The sequence below is a fragment of the Bombina bombina genome, chromosome 2, assembly GCF_027579735.1.
Source record: "Bombina bombina isolate aBomBom1 chromosome 2, aBomBom1.pri, whole genome shotgun sequence".
In the NCBI taxonomy this organism is placed as follows: Eukaryota; Metazoa; Chordata; class Amphibia; order Anura; family Bombinatoridae; genus Bombina; species Bombina bombina.
Window position 1 is genome coordinate 798,706,951 of NC_069500.1, and position 24,350 is coordinate 798,731,300.

At 38.7% G+C, this 24,350-nt stretch overlaps 1 protein-coding gene across 1 annotated transcript in view; it reads left to right on the forward strand.

Moving 5' to 3' along the window:
• Positions 1 to 24,350, forward strand: part of LOC128647289 (uncharacterized) — a 340,270-nt gene that overhangs the window by 265,349 nt on the left and 50,571 nt on the right. Inside the window, exon 11 of the mRNA XM_053700082.1 lies at positions 7,246 to 7,345. Coding sequence (XP_053556057.1) covers positions 7,246 to 7,345 — 100 coding nt within the window. The remainder of the gene's footprint in view (positions 1 to 7,245; positions 7,346 to 24,350) is intronic.

Below are 24,350 nucleotides of genomic sequence, written 5' to 3' on the forward strand. Positions count from 1 at the left end.
GATGATGATCCTTGTGAATAGGGATATGAAGGTATGCATCCTTCAAGTCCACGGTAGTTATATATTGACCATCCTGGATCATTGGTAAGATTGTTCGTATAGTCTCCATCTTGAATGATGGAACTCTGAGAAACTTGTTTGGACACTTGAGATCTAAAATGGGTCTGAAAGTTCCCTCTTTTTTGGGAACCACGAAAAGATTTGAGTAAAACCCCTGTCCCTGTTCCAGTTTTGGAATGGGACGAATTACTCCCATGGTAGAGAGGTCTTTTAAACAGCGTAAGAACACCTCTCTTTTTATCTGGTCTACAGACAATCGTGAAAGATGAAATCTCCCTCTTGGGAGAAAATCCTTGAATTCCAGTTGATACCGTGGGTCACGATTTCCAATGCCCAGGGGTCCTGAACATCTCTTGCCCAAGTCTGGGCAAAGAAAGAAAGTCTGCCCCCTACTAGATCCAGTCCCAGACCGGGGGCCATCCCTTCATGCTGTCTTTGTAGCAACAGCGGGCTTCTTGGGTTGTTTACCTTTGTTCCAAGCCTGGTTGGGTCTCCAGATGGATTTGGATTGAGCAAAATTCCCTTCCTGCTTTGCGGAGGAAGAAGCAGAGGATACTCCTTTAAAATTTCGAAAGGAACGAAAATTATTTTGTCTATTTTGTCTACCTCTCATCTCTAATCAGACTTATCCTGAGGCAAGGCATGACCTTTACCTCCAGTAATGTCAGAAATGATTTCCTTCAACTCAGGCCCGAATAGGGTCTTACCCTTGAAAGGAATAGCTAAAAGCTTAGATTTTGATGACACATCAGCAGACCACGATTTTAGCCATAACGCTCTACGCGCTAAAATGGCAAATCCTGCATTTTTTGCTGCCAATTCAGCAATTTGAAAGGCGGCATCTGTAATAAAAGAATTAGCCAGCTTGAGAGCCTTAATTATATCCAAAATGTCCTCTAAAGGGGTCTCAACCTTCAAAGACTCTTCTAGAGCATCAAACCAAAAAGCTGCTGCAGTAGTCACTGGAACAATGCAGGCTGTAGGTTGGAAAAGAAACCCTGATGAATAAATAATTTCTTTAGAAGACCCTCTAACTTCTTATCCATGGGGTCTTTGAAAGCACAACTGTCCTCAATAGGATTAGTTGTATGCTTAGCCAGGGTAGATATAGCTCCCTCCACCTTAGGAACCGACTGCCAGAAGTCCCGAATGGTGTCTGATATGGGAAACATTTTCTTGAAAGTAGGAGGAGGAGAAAACGGTATACCCGGTCTGTCCCATTCCTTTTTAATAATATCCGAAATTCTTTTAGGAACCAGAAAAACATCAGTGTAAGTAGGCACCTCTAGATATTTGTCCATTTTACACAATTTCTCTGGTGGTATCACAATAGAGTCACAATCATCCAGAGTCGCTAAAACCTCCCGAAGCAACAGGCGGAGGTGTTCAAGCTTAAATTTAAAGGACATGATGTCCGAATCTGTCTGGGGTAACATATTTCCTGAGTCTGAAAGTTCTCCCTCAGACAGCAATTCCCTGACCCCCAACTCAGAGCCCTGTGAGGGTACATTGGAAATAGCCAATAAGGCATCAGAGGAGTCAGTATTCACATTAATACCTGACCTACTGCGTTTACCCTGTAACACTGGTAATTTAGATAATACCTCTGTAAGGGTAGTTGACATAACTGCAGCCATATCCTGCAGAGTAAAAGAATTTGACGCACTTGAGGTACTTGGCGTCGCTTGTGTGGGTGTTAAAGGTTGTGACACTTGGGGAGAATTGGATGGCATATCCTGATTCTCTTCAGACTGAGAATCATCCTTAGGCACACTTTCTTTACCCAAAATATGTTTTTTACATTGTAAGGCCTTTTCAGTACAAGAGGTACACAAAGTAAGAGGGGGTTCCACAATGGCTTCTAAACACATAGAGCAATTAGTTTCCTCAATGTCAGACATGTTGAACAGACTAGCATAAACCACAATAGTCATTAAACACTTTATTTATTGATTTGAAATTTTTTTAAAAAATTGTGTACTGCGCCTTTAAAAAATAAAAAGCGCACAAATTTTCCTAAACTGCCTAAACATTAAAATAACGCTATGCAATTAAATATACCTATTCAATTGGGCCAAAAATTATTGCACCCTGAGAGCAAAGGGTGATTTAACCTCTAAAAGACATTTTATAGCACAAAATATATTTTATTGAAAAAAATTACCCCTGCACCTGCAGAGCTGTGGCGCCTACCTGCCCCTAGGGTACTGCAAAATGACTCGGCAATGATCCAGTGCACAGAACACAAGTGTAGGCCCCACCGGAGCTAATGCCTGCTGCCTTCTCAGTCAGAGTACACTGCGCGTCTGAGCGTGAAAATAGGCCCCGCCCATCATGGACATCGATCATATCAGTCTGTATAACCGCATGGGAAGCGGTTTGCAAAGTAAGCCATGTGGTCCCCTAAAAACCTTACTGTAACACTGCAGCCATACTAATTATTTGTTATGTGATCAAATAAAAAATGTCAAGCTGCCACTCCCAGTGTCCTTTTGATTATTGTTTCCAGCCCAGTACTATGTCAAATACAAATATAAACACAGGATTTTCAGTAACACCCTTTATGTACAGGTCTACTGCTTACCCCTTCCCTTGCAGAGAAAAATGTCAGCCAATTCTGATATACCAAGTCTCCTCAGAAGTAAAAGACTGAACATACCTCAATGCTGCTTGTAGCATGAAACTGTTCTCCACACTGAAGATTTCTCTTGCACTACCTTCAGAACTCTGTGGGAACAAACGTGGATCTTAGTTACATCTGCTAAGATCATCAACCTCAGGGCAGAAATCTTCATCTCCAAATCTCCCTGAGAAAAATAGTACTCACCGGTACCATTTAAAATAAAAAAACTTCTTGATTGAAGAATCTGAAACTAACACCTCACTTTACATATTCCTATTACTAACACAGGCAAAGAGAATGACTGGGGGTGAAGGGAAGGGAGGAGCTATATATACAGCTCTGCTGTGGTGCTCTTTGCCACTTCCTGTTAGCAGGAGTTTAATATCCCACAAGTAAGGATGAAATCCGTGGACTCGTCGTATCTTGTAGAAGAAATAAAAAAAAAACTGCAGCCCTACTGACTTTGTAAATATAAAATATAAAATGTCAAGCTGCCTCCCAGTGTCCAGCCCAATACAGTGTCAAATCAATAAGTTTGAACACAGGATCTTCAGTAACACCCTAAGTGTACAGGTCTACTGCTTACCCCTTCCCTTGCAGGGAAAAAATGTCAGCCAGTTCTGATATACAAACGTCTCCTCAGAAATAAAAGATGGAACATACCTCAATACTGCTTGTAGCATGACACCGTTCTCCACACTGAAGATTTCTCTTGCACTATCTTCAGAAGCTCTGTGGGAACCAACATGGATCTTAGTTACATCTGCTAAGATCATCAACCTCAGGGCAGAAATCTTCTTCATTCCATATCTCCCTGAGGAAAATAGTACTCACCGGTACCATTTAAAATAAAAAACTTCTTGATTGAAGAATCTAAAACTAACACCTCACTTTACCTCTTCCTATTACTAACACAGGCAAAGAGAATGACTGGGGGTGGAGGGAAGGGAGGAGCTATATATACAGCTCTGCTGTGGTGCTCTTTACCACTTCCTGTTAGCAGGAGGTTAATATCCCACAAGTAAGGATGAAATTTGTGGACTCGTCATATCTTGTAGAAGAAATTACGTCAACAAACATAATTCTCGCGCCAAAAAAGTCTTGCGCCAAGAATGACGCAATAAATTATAGCATTTTGCGCTCCCGCGAGCCCGCAATTTAGAAAAGAGAGTCAATTTGAAAATTTCAGGTAAAAATGTTTTTATATATATATATATATATATATATATATATATAGCATTTCCCAGAAATGAAACAGAGTCTGCAAAAAGGAAATATACTGATAAACCTGAATCATGGCAAACATATATTTAGAACTTGAAATATAAAGTGCCAAACCATAGCTGAGAGTGTCTTAAATAATGGAAACATACTTACCAAAAGACACTCATCTACATAAAGTAGATAGCCAAATAAGTACTGAAACGAGAATCAGCAGAGATAATGGTATCTCTACGACCGATAACAGAGAACCTATGAAATAGATTCTCGTTAGGATGACCATTGTATTTAATAGGTAATACTCCCTTCACATCCCTCTGTCATTCACTGCACTCTGAGAAGAACCGGGCTTCAAAAAAGCTGAGAAGCGCATATCAACGTAGAAATCTAGCACAAACTTACTTCACCACCTCCATAGGAGGCAAAACTGAATTGTGGGTGTGGTGGGGGGTGTATTTATAGGCATTTTGAAGTTTGGGAAACTTTGCCCCTCCTGGTAGGATTGTATATCCCATACGTCACTAGCTCATGGACTCTTGCCAATTACATGAAAGAAATGTGGTGTTTCAGGCTTTGGGTTTTCTGTTAAAGGCCCATTCTTTGTTGGCAATTGCACCTAAGGCAAGCCAAAATAATAAAAATGGAACAATAAAAGTTAAAGCATAGGTATATACAGATAGAAAGAAAGAGAGAAAGGTATGTCAGGTAATGAATAACAAAAATGAGCATGGCAGAAAGACTGATACCTATCTGAAAAAAAATTCAGGTAACTTTTTCTAAATACTTCTAGGGTAAACAAAAACTAGTCAGAATCTGATGATAGGGGCGCTATTCTACATAGACAAGTGCCACATCAAAAGAACCACAATAATATTGTTATATAATAATATATACTCAAAATAACAATTTAGTGGTCTATAATATAAATAAAAAGTGCAATACAATTCGATAAGTGCAATACATATACAGTATGATCCCCTGAAGAGGCACCAATCCTGAAGGAAATATTATTAGGGCAATGCTCCATTCAAGGTTCACACATTGAGTTTATATCTTAAAGGGACAGTGTACACCAATTTTCATATAACCGCATGTAATAGACACTACAATAAAGAATAATATGCACAGATACTGATATAAACATCCAGTATAAAACCTTTAAAAACTTACTTAGAAGCTCCCAGTTTAGCACTGTTGATAAGGTTAGTCTGGGACATCCACTGAAAAGGGCTAGGTAAACGAAAAGAGCAGACACTCCCCACCTCCCCCCTTCCCATAAGTATGGTTCAGGCGATCATAAAGGATGTCCATTTGTATCAAAAGTTAGAACTAAGGGGCATCCGTTACATATGCTTTAAGCCATTTGGCTACACATAAGAATGATTATTGTATGCTCTGTTCTGTGGCAGATACTGGCTATGTTCCTATGTCCATTGTTTTTAATAAATTGTATTCTTTTACCTTGGAATCGTTAAAGTATCTCTGATTACCATCTTCAAAGCCATGGGGCTTTATACCTATATGCACTACCTCTAAGTGCTTAGATATAGCTCTCAAAAGTGTGAGTATTACACCCTTTCACTCACTGGGCATTCATCCAAACGGTGTACACTCTCATTTCCCCTCTCTCCTTTATGATCGCCTGAACATATTATACTTTGTCATGATTTATTTAACAAAAATAAAGCCAAAATGGAGAAGCCACGTGTGAAAAACTAAGTACACCTTATGATTCAATAGCTAATAGAACCACCTTTAACAGCAATAACTTGAAGTTATCATTTTTGGTATGACTTTATCACTCTCTCACATCGTTGGAGGAATTTTGGCCCACTCTTCTTAACAATGATGCTTCAGTTAATTGAGGTTTGCAGGAATTTGTTTATTCACAGCTCTCTTAAGGTCCCGCCACAGCATTTCAATAGGGTTGAAGTCTGGACTTTGACTAAGCCATTGCAACACCTTGATTCTTTTCATTTTCAGTCATTCTATTGTAGATTTGCTGGTGTGCTTGGGATCATTGTCCTGTTGCATAACCCAATTTCAGCCAAGCTTCAGCTGTCGGACAGATGGCCTCACATTTGACTCTAGAATAATTTGGTTTACAGAGGAGTTCATGGTCAACTCAATGACTACAAGGTGCCCAGGTCCTGTGGTTGAAAAACAAGCCCAAATCATCACCCCTCCACCACTGTGTTTGACAGTTGGTATGAGGTGTTTGTGCTGATATGCTGTGTTTTGTTTTCACCAAAGGTGGCATTGTGCATTATGGCCAAACATCTCCACTTTGGCCTCGTCTGTCCAAAGGACATTGTTCCAGAAGTCTTATAGTTTGTTCAGATGCAATTTTGCAAACCTAAGCCACGCTGCCATGTTCTTTTTAGAGAGAAGAGGCTTTATCCTAGCAATCCTTCCATACAAACCATACTTGTTGAGTCTTTTATTAATTGTACTGTCATGAACTAAAATTTAACATGCTAACTCAGGTCTATAGAGTCTGGGATGTAACTCTTGGGTTTTTTGCAATTTCTCTGAGCATTGCACGGTCTGACCTTGGCATGTATTTGCTGGGACATCCACTCCTGTGAAAATTGGCAACTATCTTGAATGTTTTCCACTTGTGAATACATTTTCTCACTGTAGAATGAAGGACTTTAAGTTGTTTGGAAATGGCCTTATAACCCTTCCCCGATTGATGGGCAGCAACAATTGCTTCTCTAAAATCATTGCTGATGTCTTTCCACCTTAACACATACCTGAATGCTCCAGACCAGCAAACTGCTAAACTTTGGCTTTTATTGAGATGGTCACCCTGGCTGCTACTTAACAACTTAATTCCTATGGAAGAAGTAAGGGTGTATTTAGTTTTTCACACATGGCTTCTCCATTTTGGCTTTATTTTTTTTAAATAAATCATGACACAGTGTAATATGTCATGTGTTGTTGTTCATCTGAGGTTGTATTTACCTAATTTTAAGACCTGCTAAGGACCAGATGATTGTTGTTAAGTCCTGATACATAACATCAAATAATTCAAAGAGGTTGCACTTTCTTTTTCCCTTGACTCTATGTAGGTAACAAAACATTGAAAGTGAGGAAAGGGTTGAATTGCTTTAGAGGTCTTCTGTAGACAGAGTTGTGTCAAATAACGAGTATAACAAGAAAGCTTGTGATGATCACAATATATTCATGCAGGAAATTAGATGATGGGAATGTAATTCCAGATTAGACTGTATGAAAGTAGGTATTTGTTTTATTTATATATTTAAAAATCCCTTTTAATCACTTGTCTAAAAGTGAGAACTGTAACAAAGTACAAATTAACTTTATTCTTTATGTAGAGATCGCTTCAGGACCATGACCAATGTTCTTGGAGATGCACTAGCTGCAGGAGTCGTAGCACATGTTTGTCGAGAAGACTTTGCATCATTTCCAGAAAAGGTACATGTCATACTTTTGTATTCATATTCAGATGGGCACGATTTTTGAGCAGTATTGACAACTATAGACATGACATCTAAAAAAAAAAAAATTACAAATAAATGAAAAATAACATACAGAAATTCTAGCACTCACTTGCATATGCACAGTTAAATAAAAAGCAATGGAAGAGTTAGTTATAGCATTTGGCAAATCATTGATATACCAGTACCGCATCAAGGTCTCTAGCTGGGCCCTTAACCTACAGCCGCACATGCTAGCTTTCAACCAAACTGAGATACAAAAAAATATAATTTACACTTGCCTGATAAATAATTTATTTCATGGTGATGAGAGTCAATGATCCTTTACTCCTGGGAATTACCTTTGCTCACAACTAGGATTAGGTGAAGTTTCCCAAACTCCAAGAGCCCTATAAACCCCTCCCACCTCTATGGTAAATAGTCTGATGTATAGCCAAACACAAAAAAAGAGGTAGAACAAGGAAATACAGAACAACAAACATAGGAGATAGGAAAAAAGAAGTGAAAAAAATAAACTACCACCAGAAAAAAAGACAGCATGTGGGGTCTTGTGTACTCTCACCACCATGAAAAAAATAATTTATCAGGTAAGTATAAATTATGTTTTCTTTTAAATATGTGGTGATAGAGTTTATGATCCATTACTTCTGGAAAACTAATACCAAAGCAGTGAAGTTCACAAGGAATGAGGGTGGGACTAGCAATAAGATGTAGAACAAAAAATTACAACTCTTTTTTTTCACAATACTAGAAAGTGTTATAATAAAATATCATTAGTTTACAAATGCAAAAAGAAAGAAAAATAGAACAAAAACTTAGGAAACAAAACCTAAAGGATTTTCCTACCAAAGCCACTTTAGAAAAGGCAAAAAAATCTAAATGGTAAAATATTGTGATTGTAGAGAAGACCAAGAGGTTGTCTAACAAATCTACTATAGACTGTTTCTTAAAAACCCAAGAGTTGACCACTGACCTAGTAAAATGGACATCCACCTGCAAGAAAACCTTCTGAAACCTATGCTATGAAACCATAGAAATAGCTGACCCTTCCTATAGCCAACAAAATAAACAAACAAACTAGAAGTAAACCCCTAGTTGCTTGCAAATAGAACTTAAATGCTCAGAAGAATTCTAAAATTTGGAGAAAAAGGGGGAATAACAATTTCCCGACTCAAATTGTATGAAGACATCACTCTAAGTCCTAAAAACTGCCTTATCCAGGTGAAAAATAAGATGAGTAGAATTAAAAGAAAAGGCAGAAGAAAATGCTAAAAGAAAAAAAAAATAATGAGATGGAGAATCAAAAGAAAAGGCAGAAGAAAATGCTAAAAGAAAAAAAAAACCCTTCCAAGATAAAAAGTTTAATATCCACCTAATGCATCACCTCAAATGGAGAAGCCTGCAAAATCCTAAAAACCAAGATAAGACTCCACAGAGGGAAAAATTGGCTTAACCACATGATTAATTCTGTACAAAATAGAGAATATTAGAAAGATAAGTAATCTCATAAAGAATCAGAACTGAAGGAACAGAAATCTGGTCACTAAATAAAATTATGAATAAACCTTAACTCCTTAGTGACCAGACCACTTTTCCATTTGTTGACCGTTTGAGAACAAGGCTATTTTTACATTTGTGCGGTGTTTGTGTTTAGCTGTAATTTTCCTCTTACTCATTTACTGTACCGACACATATTATATACCGTTTTTCTCGCCATTATATGGAATCTCTAAAGATACCTTTATTTTTATCATATCTTATAATTTACAAACGACTAGATTTAGAGTTTGGCGGTAGCCGTCAAAACCAGCGTTAGAGGCTCCTAACGCTGGTTTTGGGCTACCGCTGGTATTTAGAGTCAGTCAGGAAAGGGTCTAACGCTCACTTTGCAGCCGTGACTTTTCCATACCGCAGATCCCCTTACGTCAATTGCGTATCCTATCTTTTCAATGGGATCTTTCTAATGCCGGTATTTAGAGTCTTGGCTGAAGTAAGCGTTAGAAATCTAACGACAAAACTCCAGCCGCAGAAAAAAGTCAGTAGTTAAGAGCTTTCTGGGCTAACTAAAGTACCCTAACACCCATAAACTACCTATGTACCCCTAAACCGAGGTCCCCCCACATCGCCACCACTCTATTAAAAAAATGTAACCCCTAATCTTCCGACCGCACACCGCCGCCACCTACGTTATCCCTATGTACCCCTAATCTGCTGCCCCTAACACCGCCAACCCCTATATTATATTTATTAACCCCTAATCTGCTGCCCCCAACATCGCCTCCACCTACCTACAATAATTAACCCCTAATCTGCCGACCGGATCTCACCGCTACTCTAATAAATGTATTAACCCCTAAAGCTAAGTCTAACCCTAACACTAACACCCCCCTAAGTTAAATATAATTTAAATCTAACAAAATAAATTAACTCATTAAATAAATTAATCCTATTTAAAGCTAAATACTTACCTGTAAAATAAACCCTAATATAGCTACAATATAAATTATAATTATATTGTAGCTATTTTAGGATTAATATTTATTTTACAGGTAACTTTGTATTTATTTTAACCAGGTACAATAGCTATTAAATAGTTAATAACTATTTAATAGCTACCTAGTTAAAATAATTACAAAATTATCTGTAAAATAAATCCTAACCTAAGTTACAATTAAACCTAACACTACACTATCAAAAAATAAATTAAATAAACTACCTACAATTATCTACAATTAAACATAACACTACACTATCAATAAATTAATTACATAAAATACCTACAAATAAATACACTAACTAAATTACAAAAAATAAAAAAAGAACTAAGTTAGAAAAAATAAAAAAATAATTTACAAACATTAGAAAAATATTACAACAATTTTAAGCTAATTACACCTACTCTAAGCCCCCTAATAAAATAACAAAGACCCCCAAAATAAAAAAATGCCCTACCCTATTCTAAAATTAAAATAGAAAAGCTCTTTTACCTTACCAGCCCTGAAAAGGGCCATTTGCGGGTCATGCCCCAAAGAATTCAGCTCTTTTGCCTGGAAAAAAACCCATACAATACCCCCCCCCCAACATTACAACCCACCACCCACATACCCCTAATCTAACCCAAACCCCCCTTAAATAAACCTAACACTAAGCCCCTGAAGATCTTCCTACCTTATCTTCACCACACCGGGTATCAGCGATCCGTCCAGGCTCCGATATCTTGATCCAAGCCCAAGCAGGGGGCTGAAGGTCTTGATCCAAGCGGGCAGAAGAGGGCATCCGGACCGGCAAACATCTTCATCCAAGCCGCATCTTCTATGTTCTTCCATCCGATGACGACCGGCTGATCTTCAAGACCTCCAGCGCGGATCCATCCATCTTCACAGACAACTTCCCGACGAATGACCTTTCCTTTAAGGGACGTCATCCAAGATGGCGTCCCTCAAATTCCGATTGGCTGATAGGATTCTATCAGCCAATAGGAATTAAGGTAGGAAAAACATAATTTATGTAAGAACTTACCTGATAAATTCATTTCTTTCATATTAGCAAGAGTCCATGAGCTAGTGACGTATGGGATATACATTCCTACCAGGAGGGGCAAAGTTTCCCAAACCTCAAAATGCCTATAAATACACCCCTCACCACACCCACAAATCAGTTTAACGAATAGCCAAGAAGTGGGGTGATAAGAAAAAAGTGCGAAAGCATAAAAAATAAGGAATTGGAAATAATTGTGCTTTATACAAAAAAATCATAACCACCACAAAAAAAGGGGTGGGCCTCATGGACTCTTGCTAATATGAAAGAAATGAATTTATCAGGTAAGTTCTTACATAAATTATGTTTTCTTTCATGTAATTAGCAAGAGTCCATGAGCTAGTGACGTATGGGATAATGATTACCCAAGATGTGGATCTTTCCACGCAAGAGTCACTAGAGAGGGAGGGATAAAATAAAGAAAGCCAATTCCTGCTGAAAATAATCCACACCCAAAATAAAGTTTAAATGAAAACATAAGCAGAAGATTCAAACTGAAACAGCTGCCTGAAGTACTTTTCTACCAAAAACTGCTTCAGAAGAAGAAAACACATCAAAATGGTAGAATTTAGTAAAAGTATGCAAAGAGGACCAAGTTGCTGCTTTGCAAATCTGATCAACCGAAGCTTCATTCCTAAACGCCCAGGAAGTAGAAACTGACCTAGTAGAATGAACTGTAATCCTTTGAGGCGGAGTTTTACCCGACTCGACATAAGCATGATGAATTAAAGATTTCAACCAGGATGCCAAAGAAATGGCAGAGGCCTTCTGACCTTTCCTTGAACCGGAAAAGATAACAAATAGACTAGAAGTCTTTCGGAAAGTCTTAGTAGCTTCAACATAATATTTCAAAGCTCTAACCACATCCAAAGAATGCAATGATTTCTCCTTAGAATTCTTAGGATTAGGACATAATGAAGGAACCACAATCTCTCTACTAATGTTGTTGGAATTCACAACCTTAGGTAAATATTCAAAAGAAGTTCGCAACACCACCTTATCCTGATGAAAAATCAAAAAAGGAGACTCACAAGAAAGAGCAGATAATTCAGAAACTCTTCTGGCAGAAGAGATGGCCAAAATGAACAAAACTTTCCAAGAAAGTAATTTAATGTCCAATGAATGCATAGGTTCAAACGGGGGAGCTTGAAGAGCCCCCAGAACCAAATTCAAACTCCAAGGAGGAGAAACTGACTTAATAACAGGTTTTATACGCACCAAAGCTTGTACAAAACAATGAATATCAGGAAGATTAGCAATCTTTCTGTGAAAAAGAACAGAAAGAGCAGAGATTTGTCCTTTCAAGGAACTTGCAGACAAACCTTTATCCAAACCATCCTGAAGAAACTGTAAAATTCTTGGAATTCTAAAAGAATGCCAGGAAAAATGATGAAAAAGACACCAAGAAATATAAGTCTTCCAGACTCTATAATATATCTCCCTAGATACAGATTTACGAGCCTGTAACATAGTATTAATCACAGAGTCAGAGAAACCTCTTTGACTAAGAATCAAGCGTTCAATCTCCATACCTTTAAATTTAAGGATTTGAGATCCTGATGGAAAAAAGGACCTTGAGACAGAAGGTCTGGTCTTAACGGAAGAGTCCATGGTTGGCAAGAAGCCATCCGGACAAGATCCGCATACCAAAACCTGTGAGGCCATGCTGGAGCTACCAGCAGAACAAACGAGCATTCCTTCAGAATTTTGGAGATCACTCTTGGAAGAAGAACTAGAGGCGGAAAGATAGAGGCAGGATGATACTTCCAAGGAAGTGACAATGCATCCACTGCTTCCGCTTGAGGATCCCTGGATCTGGACAGATACCTGGGAAGTTTCTTGTTTAGATGAGAGGCCATCAGATCTATTTCTGGAAGACCCCACATTTGAACAATCTGAAGAAATACCTCTGGGTGAAGAGACCATTCGCCCGGATGCAACGTTTGGTGACTGAGATAATCCGCTTCCCAATTGTCTATACCTGGGATATGAACCGCAGAAACTAGACAGGAGCTGGATTCCGCCCAAACCAGAATTCGAGATACTTCTTTCATAGCTAGAGGACTGTGAGTCCCTCCTTGATGATTGATGTATGCTACAGTTGTGACATTGTCTGTCTGAAAACAAATGAACGATTCTCTCTTCAGAAGAGGCCAAGACTGAAGAGCTCTGAAAATTGCACGGAGTTCCAAAATATTGATCGGTAATCTCACCTCCTGAGATTCCCAAACCCCTTGTGCCGTCAGAGACCCCCACACAGCTCCCCAACCTGTAAGACTTGCATCTGTTGAAATTACAGTCCAGGTCGGAAGAACAAAAGAAGCCCCCTGAATTAAACGATGGTGATCTTTTCACCACGTCAGAGAGTGTCGTATAATCGGTTTTAAAGATATTAATTGAGATATCTTTGTGTAATCCCTGCACCATTGGTTCAGCATACAGAGCTGAAGAGGTCGCATGTGAAAACAAGCAAAGGGGATCGCGTCCGATGCAGCAGTCATAAGACCTAGAATTTCCATGCATAAGGCTACCGAAGGGAATGATGGTGACTGAAGGTTTCGACAAGCTGATATCAATTTTAGACGTCTCTTGTCTGTCAAAGATAGAGTCATGGACACTGAATCTATCTGGAAACCCAAAAAGGCTACCCTTGTCTGAGGAATCAATGAACTTTTTAGTAAATTGATCCTCCAACCATGATCTTGAAGAAACAACACAAGTCGATTCGTATGAGATTCTGCTAAATGTAAAGACTGAGCAAGTACCAAGATATCGTCCAAATAAGGAAATACCACAATACCCTGTTCTCTGATTACAGACAGAAGGGCACCGAGAACCTTTGTAAAAATTCTTGGAGCTGTTGCTAGACCAAACGGTAGAGCCACAAACTGGTAATGCTTGTCTAGGAAAGAGAATCTCAGAAACTGAAAGTGATCTGGATGAATCGGAATATGCAGATATGCATCCTGTAAATCTATTGTAGACATATAATGCCCTTGCTGAACAAAAGGCAGGATAGTCCTTACAGTTACCATTTTGAATGTTGGTATCCTTATATAACGATTCAATATCTTTAGATCCAGAACTGGTCTGAAGGAATTCTCCTTCTTTGGTACAATGAAGAGATTTGAATAAAACCCCAGCCCCCGTTCCAGAACTGGAACTGGCATAATTACTCCAGCCAACTCTAGATCTGAAACACATTTCAGAAATGCTTGAGCCTTCGCTGGATTTACTGGGACACGGGAAAGAAAAAATCTCTTTGCAGGAGGTCTTATTTTGAAGCCAATTCTGTACCCTTCTTAAACAATGTTCTGAATCCAAAGATTGTGAACGGATTTGATCCAAATTTCTTTGAAAAAACGTAATCTGCCCCCTACCAGCTGAGCTGGAATGAGGGCCGCACCTTCATGTGGACTTAGAAGCTGGCTTTGATTTTCTAGAAGGCTTGGATTTATTCCAGACTGGAGATGGTTTCCAAACTGATACCGCTCCTGAGGATGAAGGATCAGGTTTCTGTTCCTTGTTGTGACGAAAGGAACGAAAACGATTATTAGACCTGAATTTACCTTTAGATTTTTTATCCTGTGGTAAAAAAGTTCCTTTCCCTCCAGTAACAGTTGAAATAATAGAATCCAACTGAGAACCAAATAATTTATTACCCTGGAAAGAAAGGGAAAGCAGAGTAGACTTAGAAGACATTTCAGCATTCCAAGTTTTAAGCCATAAAGCTCTTCTAGCTAAAATAGCTAGAGACATATACCTGACATCAACCCTAATGATATCAAAGATGGCATCACAAATAAAATTATTAGCATGTTGAAGAAGAATAATAATTCTATGAGAATTATGATCTGTTACTTGTTGCGCTAAAGCTTCCAACCAAAAAGTTGAAGCTGCAGCAACATCCGCCAAAGATATAGCAGGTCTAAGAAGATTACCTGAACACAAATAGGCTTTTCTTAGAAAGGATTCAATTTTCCTATCTAAAGGATCCTTAAAGGAAGTACCATCTGCCGTAGGAATCGTAGTACGCTTAGCAAGAGTAGAGACAGCCCCATCAACCTTAGGGATTTTGTCCCAAAACTCTAATCTGTCAGATGGCACAGGATATAATTGCTTATAACGTTTAGAAGGAGTAAATGAATTACCCAAATTATTCCATTCCCTGGAAATTACTTCAGAAATAGCATTAGGAACAGGAAAAACTTCTGGAATAACTACAGGAGATTTAAAAACCTTATCTAAATGTTTAGATTTAGTATCAAGAGGACCAGAATCCTCAATTTCTAAAGCAATTAGAACTTCTTTAAGTAAAGAACGAATAAATTCCATTTGAAATAAATATGAGGATTTATCAGCATCAACCTCTGAGACAGAATCCTCTGAACCAGAAGAACCATTATCAGAATCAGAATGATGATGTTCATTTAAAAATTCATCTGAACAATGAGAAGTTTTAAAAGATTTTTTATGTTTACTAGAAGGAGGAATAACAGACAAAGCCTTCTTAATGGATTCAGAAACAAAATTTCTTATGTTATCAGGAACACTCTGAGTATTAGATGTTGACGGAACAGCAACAGGTAATGGAACTTTACTAAAGGAAATGTTATCTGCATTAACAAGTTTGTCATGACATTCAATACAAACAACAGCTGGAGGAACAGATACCAAAAGTTTACAGCAGATACATTTAGCTTTGGTAGCTCCAGCACCAGGCAGCGATTTTCCTGAAGTATCTTCTGACTCAGTTGCAATGTGGGACATCTTGCAATATGTAATAGAAAAAACAACATATAAAGCAAAATAGATCAAATTCCTTAAATGACAGTTTCAGGAATGGTGAAAAATGCCAGTGAACAAGCTTCTAGCAACCAGAAGCAATAAATAATGAGACTTAAATAATGTGGAGACAAAAGTGACGCCCATATTTTTTTAGCGCCAAATAAGACGCCCACATTATTTGGCGCCTAAATGTTTTTGGCGCCAAAAATGACGCCACATCCGGAACGCCGACACTTTTGACGCAAAAAAAGTCAAAAAATGACGCAACTTCCGGCGACACGTATGACGCCGGAAATAGAAAAAAAAATTTGCGGCAAAAAAGTCCGCACCAAGAATGACGCAATAAAATGAAGCATTTTCAGCCCCCGCGAGCCTAACAGCCCACAGGGAAAAAGTCAAATTTTTAAGGTAAGAAAAAATGATTGATTCAAATGCATTATCCCAAATATGAAACTGACTGTCTGAAAATAAGGAATGTTGAACATCCTGAGTCAAGGCAAATAAATGTTTGAATACATATATTTAGAACTTTATTAAAAAAAGTGCCCAACCATAGCTTAGAGTGTCACAGAAAATAAGACTTACTTACCCCAGGACACTCATCTACATGTTGTAGAAAGCCAAACCAGTACTGAAACGAAAATCAGCTGAGGTAATGGTATATATATATAAGAGTATATCGTTGATCTGAAAAGGGAGGTAAGAGATGAATCTCTACGACCGATAACAGAGAACCTATGAAATAGACCCTGTAGAAGGAGATCATTGCATTCAAATAGGCAATACTCTCCTCACATCCCTCTGACATTCACTGCACGCTGAGAGGAAAACCGGGCTCCAACCTGCTGCAGAGCTCATATCAACGTAGAATCTAGCACAAACTTACTTCACCACCTCCATAGGAGGCAAAGTTTGTAAAACTGATTTGTGGGTGTGGTGAGGGGTGTATTTATAGGCATTTTGAGGTTTGGGAAACTTTGCCCCTCCTGGTAGGAATGTATATCCCATACGTCACTAGCTCATGGACTCTTGCTAATTACATGAAAGAAATTGTGATTGGCTGATGGAATCAGCCAATCAGATTCAAGTTCAATCCGATTGGCTGATCCAATCAGCCAATCAGATTGAGATCGCATTCTATTGGCTGTTCCGATCAGCCAATAGAATGTGAGCTCAATCTGATTGGCTGATCGGAACAGCCAATAGAATGCGATCTCAATCTGATTGGCTGATTGGATCAGCCAATCGGATTGAACTTGAATCTGATTGGCTGATTCCATCAGCCAATCAGAATTTTCCTACCTTAATTCCGATTGGCTGATAGAATCCTATCAGCCAATCGGAATTTGAGGGACGCCATCTTGGATGACGTCCCTTAAAGGAACCGTCATTCGTCTGGAAGTCGTCGGTGAAGATGGATGTTCCGCGTCGGCGGGATGAACTACATGGATCCGGAAGAAAGAAGATTGAAGATGCTGCTTGATAGAAGACTTCAGTCGGATCATGGACCTCTTCAGCTCCCGCTTGGATGAAGACTTCAGCAGGATCATGGACATCTTCAGCCCCCCGCTTGGGCTTGGATCAAGACATCGGAGGCTCTTCTGGATCGATCGGTGAACCCGGCGTGGTGAAGACAAGGTAGGGAGATCTTCAGGGGCTTAGTGTTAGGTTTATTTAAGGGGGGTTTGGGTTAGATTAGGGGTATGTGGGTGGTGGGTTGTAATGTTGGGGGGGGTATTGTATGTTTTTTTTTACAGGCAAAAGAGCTGAATTCTTTGGGGCATGCCCCGCAAAGGGCCCTTTTCAGGGCTGGTAAGGTAAAAGAGCTTTTCTATTTTTATTTTAGAATAGGGTAGGGCATTTTTTTATTTTGGGGGTCTTTGTTATTTTATTAGGGGGCTTAGAGTAGGTGTAATTAGTTTAAAATTGTTGTAATATTTTTCTAATGTTTGTAAATATTTTTTTATTTTTTGTAACTTAGTTCTTTTTTATTTTTTGTACTTTAGTTAGTTTATTTCATTGTATTTATTTGTAGGTATTGTATTTAATTAATTTATTGATAGTGTAGTGTTAGGTTTAATTGTAGATAATTGTAGGTAGTTTATTTAATTTATTTATTGATAGTGTAGTGTTAGGTTTAATTGTAACTTAGGTTAGGATTTATTTTACAGGTGATTTTGTAATTATTTTAACTAGGTAGCAATTAAATAGTTATTAACTATTTAATAGCTATTGTACCTGGTTAAAATAATTACAAAGTTGCCTGTAAAATAAATATTAATCCTAAAATAGCTACAATATAATTATAATTTATATTGTAGCTATATTAGGGTTTATTTTACAGGTAAGTATTTAGCTTTAAATAGGAATAATTTATTTAATATGGGTTAATTTATTTCGTTAGATTTAAATTATATTTAACTTAGGGGGGTGTTAGTGTTAGGGTTAGACTTACCTTTAGGGGTTAATACATTTATTAGAGTAGCGGTGAGATCCGGTCGGCAGATTAGGGGTTAATTATTGTAGGTAGGTGGAGGCGACGTTGGGGGCGGCAGATTAGGGGTTAATAAATATAATATAGGGGTCAGCTGTGTTAGGGGCAGCAGATTAGGGGTACATAGGGATAACGTAGGTTGCGGCGGTGCACGGAGCAGCAGATTAGGGGTTAATAATAATATGCAGGGGTCAGCGATAGCAGGGGCGGCAGATTAGGGGTTAATAAATATAATATAGGAGTCGGCGGTGTTAGGGGCAGCAGATTAGGGGTACATAGGTATAATGTAGGTTGCGGCGGTGTACGGAGCGGCAGATTAGGGGTTAATAATAATATGCAGGGGTCAGCGATAGCGGGGTCGGCAGATTAGGGGTTAATAAGTGTAAGGTTAGGGGTGTTTAGACTCGGGGTTCATGTTAGGGTGTTAGGTGCAGACTTAGGAAGCGTTTCCCCATAGGAAACAATGGGGCTGCGTTAGGAGCTTAACGCTGCTTTTTTGCAGGTGTTAGGTTTTTTTTCAGCTCAAACTGCCCCATTGTTTTCTATGGGGGAATCGTGCACGAGCACGTTTTTGAAGCTGGCCACGTCCGTAAGCAACGCTGGTATCGAGAGTTGCAGTGGCGGTAAATATGCTCTACGCTCCCTTTTTTGGAGCCTAACACAGCCATTCTGTGAACTCTAAATACCAGCAGTATTTAAAAGGTGCAGGGGAAAAAAAGCACGCGTAGCTAACGCACCCCTTTGGCCGCAGAACTCTAAATCTAGCCGTATATTTTTTTTTTATAAAATATGATGAAAAAATGGAAAGACACACAATTTTTCTAACTTTGACCCCAAAAATCTGTTATACATCTTTAACTACCATAAAACACCCATGCTAAATAGTTTCTAAATATTGTCCTGAGTTTAGAAATACCCAATGTTTACCATGTTCTTTGCTTTTTTTGCAAGTTATAGGGCAATAAGTACAAGTAGCACTTTGCTATTTCAAAACTATTTTTTTTTTTTTTTAAATTAGCAATAGTTACATTGAAACACTGATATCTTTCAGGAATCCCTAAATAACCCTTCACATGCATATATTTTTAGAAGAATTTAAGAAGACAACATAAGGTATTAAACTTGGGGTATTTTGACTCTTTTCATGCAACCATTTTACCACCAATCTATGCCAAAATTTGAAAGAAAAAAAAAAGGTGGTGATTTTTTGACAAAATAGTAATTTAAGAATACATTTACTGAGAATGTTAAGGGTTATTGCCAAATAACACCCCAATATGTGTTCAGCAACATCTCCTGAGTACAGTGATACCACCCATGTTTAGGCGTATTGGGTTCTCAGGGGGCTAAAAGGTCTTATTTTTAGGGGGGCACATTCCAGTTTTCCAACTTGGAATTTTCACATCTGTCATCATGCACCCATGTCCTATTTGGGTCATTTCTGAAGCCGGCCAATGTAATTTACCCCATCAAACCATACATTTTTGAAAAGTAGACACCCTAGGGGTTATTAGAAATGCTGGTATTTTAACACTTTCCATGCACTAATTCAACCATCAGTCTTTTTCAACCTTTTGGGTAGTCATTATTTTGTGTTATTTTTCACACACCTTGTACTTTGGATTCTTAGTTCCTGTTATGTGTTACTGCAAAAAACACCTCCTCAATATGTGTTCAACAACATCTTCTGAGTACAGTGATACCACCCATGAATAGGTTTGTTGGGTTCTCAGTGGGCTAAAAGGCCTTATTTTTAGGGGGCACATTCCAATTTCCACATCTGTCATCATGCACCCATGTCCTATTTGGGACATTTCTGAAGCCAGCCAATGTAATTTACCCCCATCAAACCATATATTTTTGAAAACTAGACACCCTAGGGTATTTGAAATGCAGGTATTTTATCACTTTCCATGCAGTAATTCAACCACCATAGATTTTCTCAGTTCCTTTTATGTGTTAATGCCAAAGATCACCACAATATTTGTTCAGCAACATCTCCTGAGTACAGTGATACCACCCATGTTTAGGTGTATTGGGTTGTTTGAGGTTTGCAATACCAAACTTCTGACATGTGTTTGTTATTTTTTTAATTTAACATATCTTCTTTGACTATCTTCTTTTGGGGGGCTTTTACATACCCCAATGTATTTGCTCGCCATGAACGTGCATATATTTCAGAAGTTGAGACCCCAAGGTATTGTATATGGGGTGTTTCGATGCAACTGTTTTAGCTAAAAAAAAATTGAGAAAATGTGTGGAGGTATTTTCTCATTTTTACACACACATTGCTTTTTGGCTATGATTTAGGAAAACACTTCAGGTTGTTTTCTGCAAGACCTCCTGAGTACACCTATGCCCCCATGCACAGGTTTGCCAGGATTTTGGGAATGTTTTGTTACAATTTTATGACTTGTAAATTTAGTTAAAAGTGGGAGTATTTCTTCTGATAGGCCTATCTTTAGTCTGGGACCTATCACATACCCCATTTTTATCTATTGCCATTAAAGTGTATATCTTTAAAATGTTGACACCCTAAGGTATTGTATATGGTGTGCTTTGATGCCTTTGATGCAATGGTTTTAGAAAAAAAAAATTGGAGAAAATGTATGGTGGTAATTTTTCAATTTTCTTTTTTACACACACATTGCTTTTTGACTATGATTTAGGAGAGACTGTTGTAAGTTATTGCAAAAAAACACTCCAGGTTGTTTTCTGCAAGACCTCCTCCTGAGTACACCTATGCCCCCATGCATAGGTTTGCCAGGATTTTGGGAAGGTTCTGTTACAATTTTATGACTTGTAATTTTAGTTATTAAAAGTGAGAGTATTTCTTCTGAAAGGCCTATCTTTAGTTTGGGGCCTATCGCATACCCCAGTTTTATTTATTGCCATGAAAGTTTATATTTTTAAATGTTGACACCCCAAGGTATTGTATATGGTGTGCTTTGATGCAACCGTTTTAGCCAAAAAAAAATGGAGAAAGTGTATGGTGGTAATTTTTCAATTTTCATTTTTACACACACATTGCTTTTTGACTATGATTTAAGAGAGACTGTTGGAAGTTATTGCAAAAAAACCACTCCAGATTGTTTTCTGCAAGGCACCCTGAGTACACCTATGCCCCCCATGCATAGGTTTGACGGGGGTTTTGGTGTAAAAAACATCCCCAATTTTAGAACTTATAAAAAATAGAGCAGTGAAATGTAAAAATCTGGCACAGTACAAGTAAAAAAACAAAAAAACAGTGAACATAACCAAAAAAAGAATAACAATTTTTTTTAATTTTTTTTTAACTTGATCATTGTATGATACCGCTAGAAGCAGTCCCCAATTCAGAGTCCAGGCTGTCCAGGGCAATAAGGACAGTAATATATGGTGTCCCTTCTCTGCCTTCTCTTGGTACTTTTTTTTGTGGTTTCTGCTTTACGGCAGTAGGGGGGATTTTAAGAATAAAACGGGTAGGCCCAACTCTGCTCTCTCCCATCACCTCCGGGGGAGCAGGTGCATCTTGGTACAAAATCCTCAAAATCCTCAAAATGATCTGGAGCTGAATCTGAACAAAAAAGCATTGTGGGGAGCAATCTGCATTAAGTAAATTGCAACCTTTTTGTACCAGGCCCTTGTCCTCCGCATAATTAGGTAGGGCTGCAGCAGCTGATCTGCCAGAACAACCCTACCCATATGCCGGTTATAAGCCTTGATGCACACTGGCTTACTTATGATCTCAGCTCTGCCACGTACAGAGACCTCCATCGTCCTCTCTGTGTGGATGGTGGTAAGAAGGTACACATCCTTCTTGTCTCTGTACTTAAGTGCCAACAGCTCCTCTTGGCGCAGCTGAGGTTGTTGCCGGGTGCGTGCAAGTTGTCCTGGGAAACCTGTGCAGTTCTTTTTAATTGTACCGCAAGCTACTGTATCAAAGCAATACAGTAGATTGAACAAAAGGACACTTGTATAATACAAGTGGTACCCTTTGTTCATTAGGGGTAATATCAGGTCCCAGACAATCTTGCCAGTGGTTCCCATATAATCTGGGCAACCTGGAGGGTAAAGGTGGCTATCTTTTCCCTTATACACTCGGAAGGCCTGAGTATACCCAGCCTCACTCTCACAGAGCTTATACACCTTTACCCCATACCTGGAGAGCTTGGAAGGAATATACTGCTTGAATCCCAGCCTTCTCTTATAATTCATCAGGGATTCATCCACGCATATATTCCTTCCAGGTGTATAAGCCTCTGCAAACCTGGCAGCAAAGTGGGTAACCAGGGAGCAGATTGTATACAGCCTGTCAAATTGGGAATGCTCCCTAGTGGGGCACAGGCTGTTGTTGCTGAAGTGCATGAAACGTAGAATCATTTCATACCTCTTCCTCGACATACTCTGGAAGAAAATGGGGGTAGAGCAGATGGGGCTACTGCTCCAGTAGGAGCGAATGGAGGGTTTCTTTATAATGCCCATCAGCATAGTCAATGCCCATTGATGGGGGCCCATTGCTGTTTTGCCAAATATGTTTCAAGCTTTGCAGCATGGAAATGATGGGCATATAAATTAGTTTGGGCGACAATGTTCCCAGCCAGAAACACCTCCAGAAACTGTTGAGGGCTAAATCCTGCAACATCCATATTGATGCCAGGATTTGCTGTGAAGGGTGGGATATCTGGCCTCTAGAGACGAGGCCTTACCCACTCTTCAGCAGCAATACGTCTCCTTCTGGGAGGGAGGCTAGCAGCCACAGATACATCACTATTAGTTGAGACTGCATCTAATGATGTATCTGAGCATATGGCAGGGTCAAAATTGAGATCTCAGATTAGCCGACGACGTACAGGGTATGTCCTTGGTCGTTAACAACCATTTTTTGCAGGACGTACCCTAAATGTCGTTGGTCCTTAAGGGATTAATCCAAATAATCCTGCAAGAAAATGCAAAATCCTAGGAATTTTAAAAGAATGCCAGGAAAAAAAACCATGAGACAAATACAAAAAAAATATTAGCCTTCCTAGTCATAGGAATACCTGCCCGGTTAAACGTCTCAACAATAGACTCTGAAAAACCCCACTGCCTAAGAACTAGACAAAAGGTCCTGATGCAGAAGAAGTAGCCATGGAAGATAGCTCAACATCTAAAGCTTATTTGAAAACCAAGTGCTGCTAAACTGAACCGGAGCAATCAGAAACACAGAAGCTCCTTCCTTCCTGATTTTAACAAATACCCTTGGAAGAAAAAATAAAAATCATAATATGCTTAAAAAAAAAAAAAAAATTAAAACATACACAAATGCTGCCAGAGGATCCTTACAAAAACATAATTTATACTTACCTGATAAATCTATTTATTTCCGGATATGGTGAGTCCACGGAATCATCAATTACTAGTGGGAATATCACTCCTGGCCAGCAGGAGGAGGCAAAGAACACCACAGCAAAGCTGCTATATATTTCACTTCCCTTACTCATAACCCCCAGTCATTCAGCCCGATAGAAATGGAAAAAGAAGATAAAACAAAGGTGTAGAGGTGCCTGAGGTTTTAGTTAAAAATAACTGTCTTAAAATAAAGGGTGGGCCGTGGACTCACCATATCCGGAAATAAATACATTTATCAGGTAAGTATAAATTATGTTTTCTTTCCTAAGATATGGTGAGTCCACGGAATCATCAATTACTAGTGGGAACCAATACCCAAGCTAGAGGACACAGATAATTAGGGAGGGACAAGACAGGTAACCTAAACAGAAGGCACCACTGCTTGAAGAACCTATATACTAAAAGACGCCTCAACCGAAACAAAGTAACAAATTTGTAAAATTTTGGGGGGGGGAATGCAAGAAAAAACTAGTTGAAGACTTGCAAATCTGTGCCACAGAAGCTTCATTTTGAAAGCCTAAAAAGAAGAGACAGCCCTCGAATAATGAGCCATAACTCTCTCAGGAAAAAGCAGCCCCGCAGTTCTGAAAACCAAACGAAGTAAACTTCTCAACCAGAAAAAAGTAGCAGTAGATTTCTAATACAGAAACCAGCACAACATCTAAATGCTGCACACACGTACCTCAAAAGAAAAGAATGAGGGCACAGAGAGGGAACAATTCCCAAACAATATTTCCACTTAGGATAAAAAAAAGTCATCCAAAATAAAATAAAGCGAATCATACTGCAAATC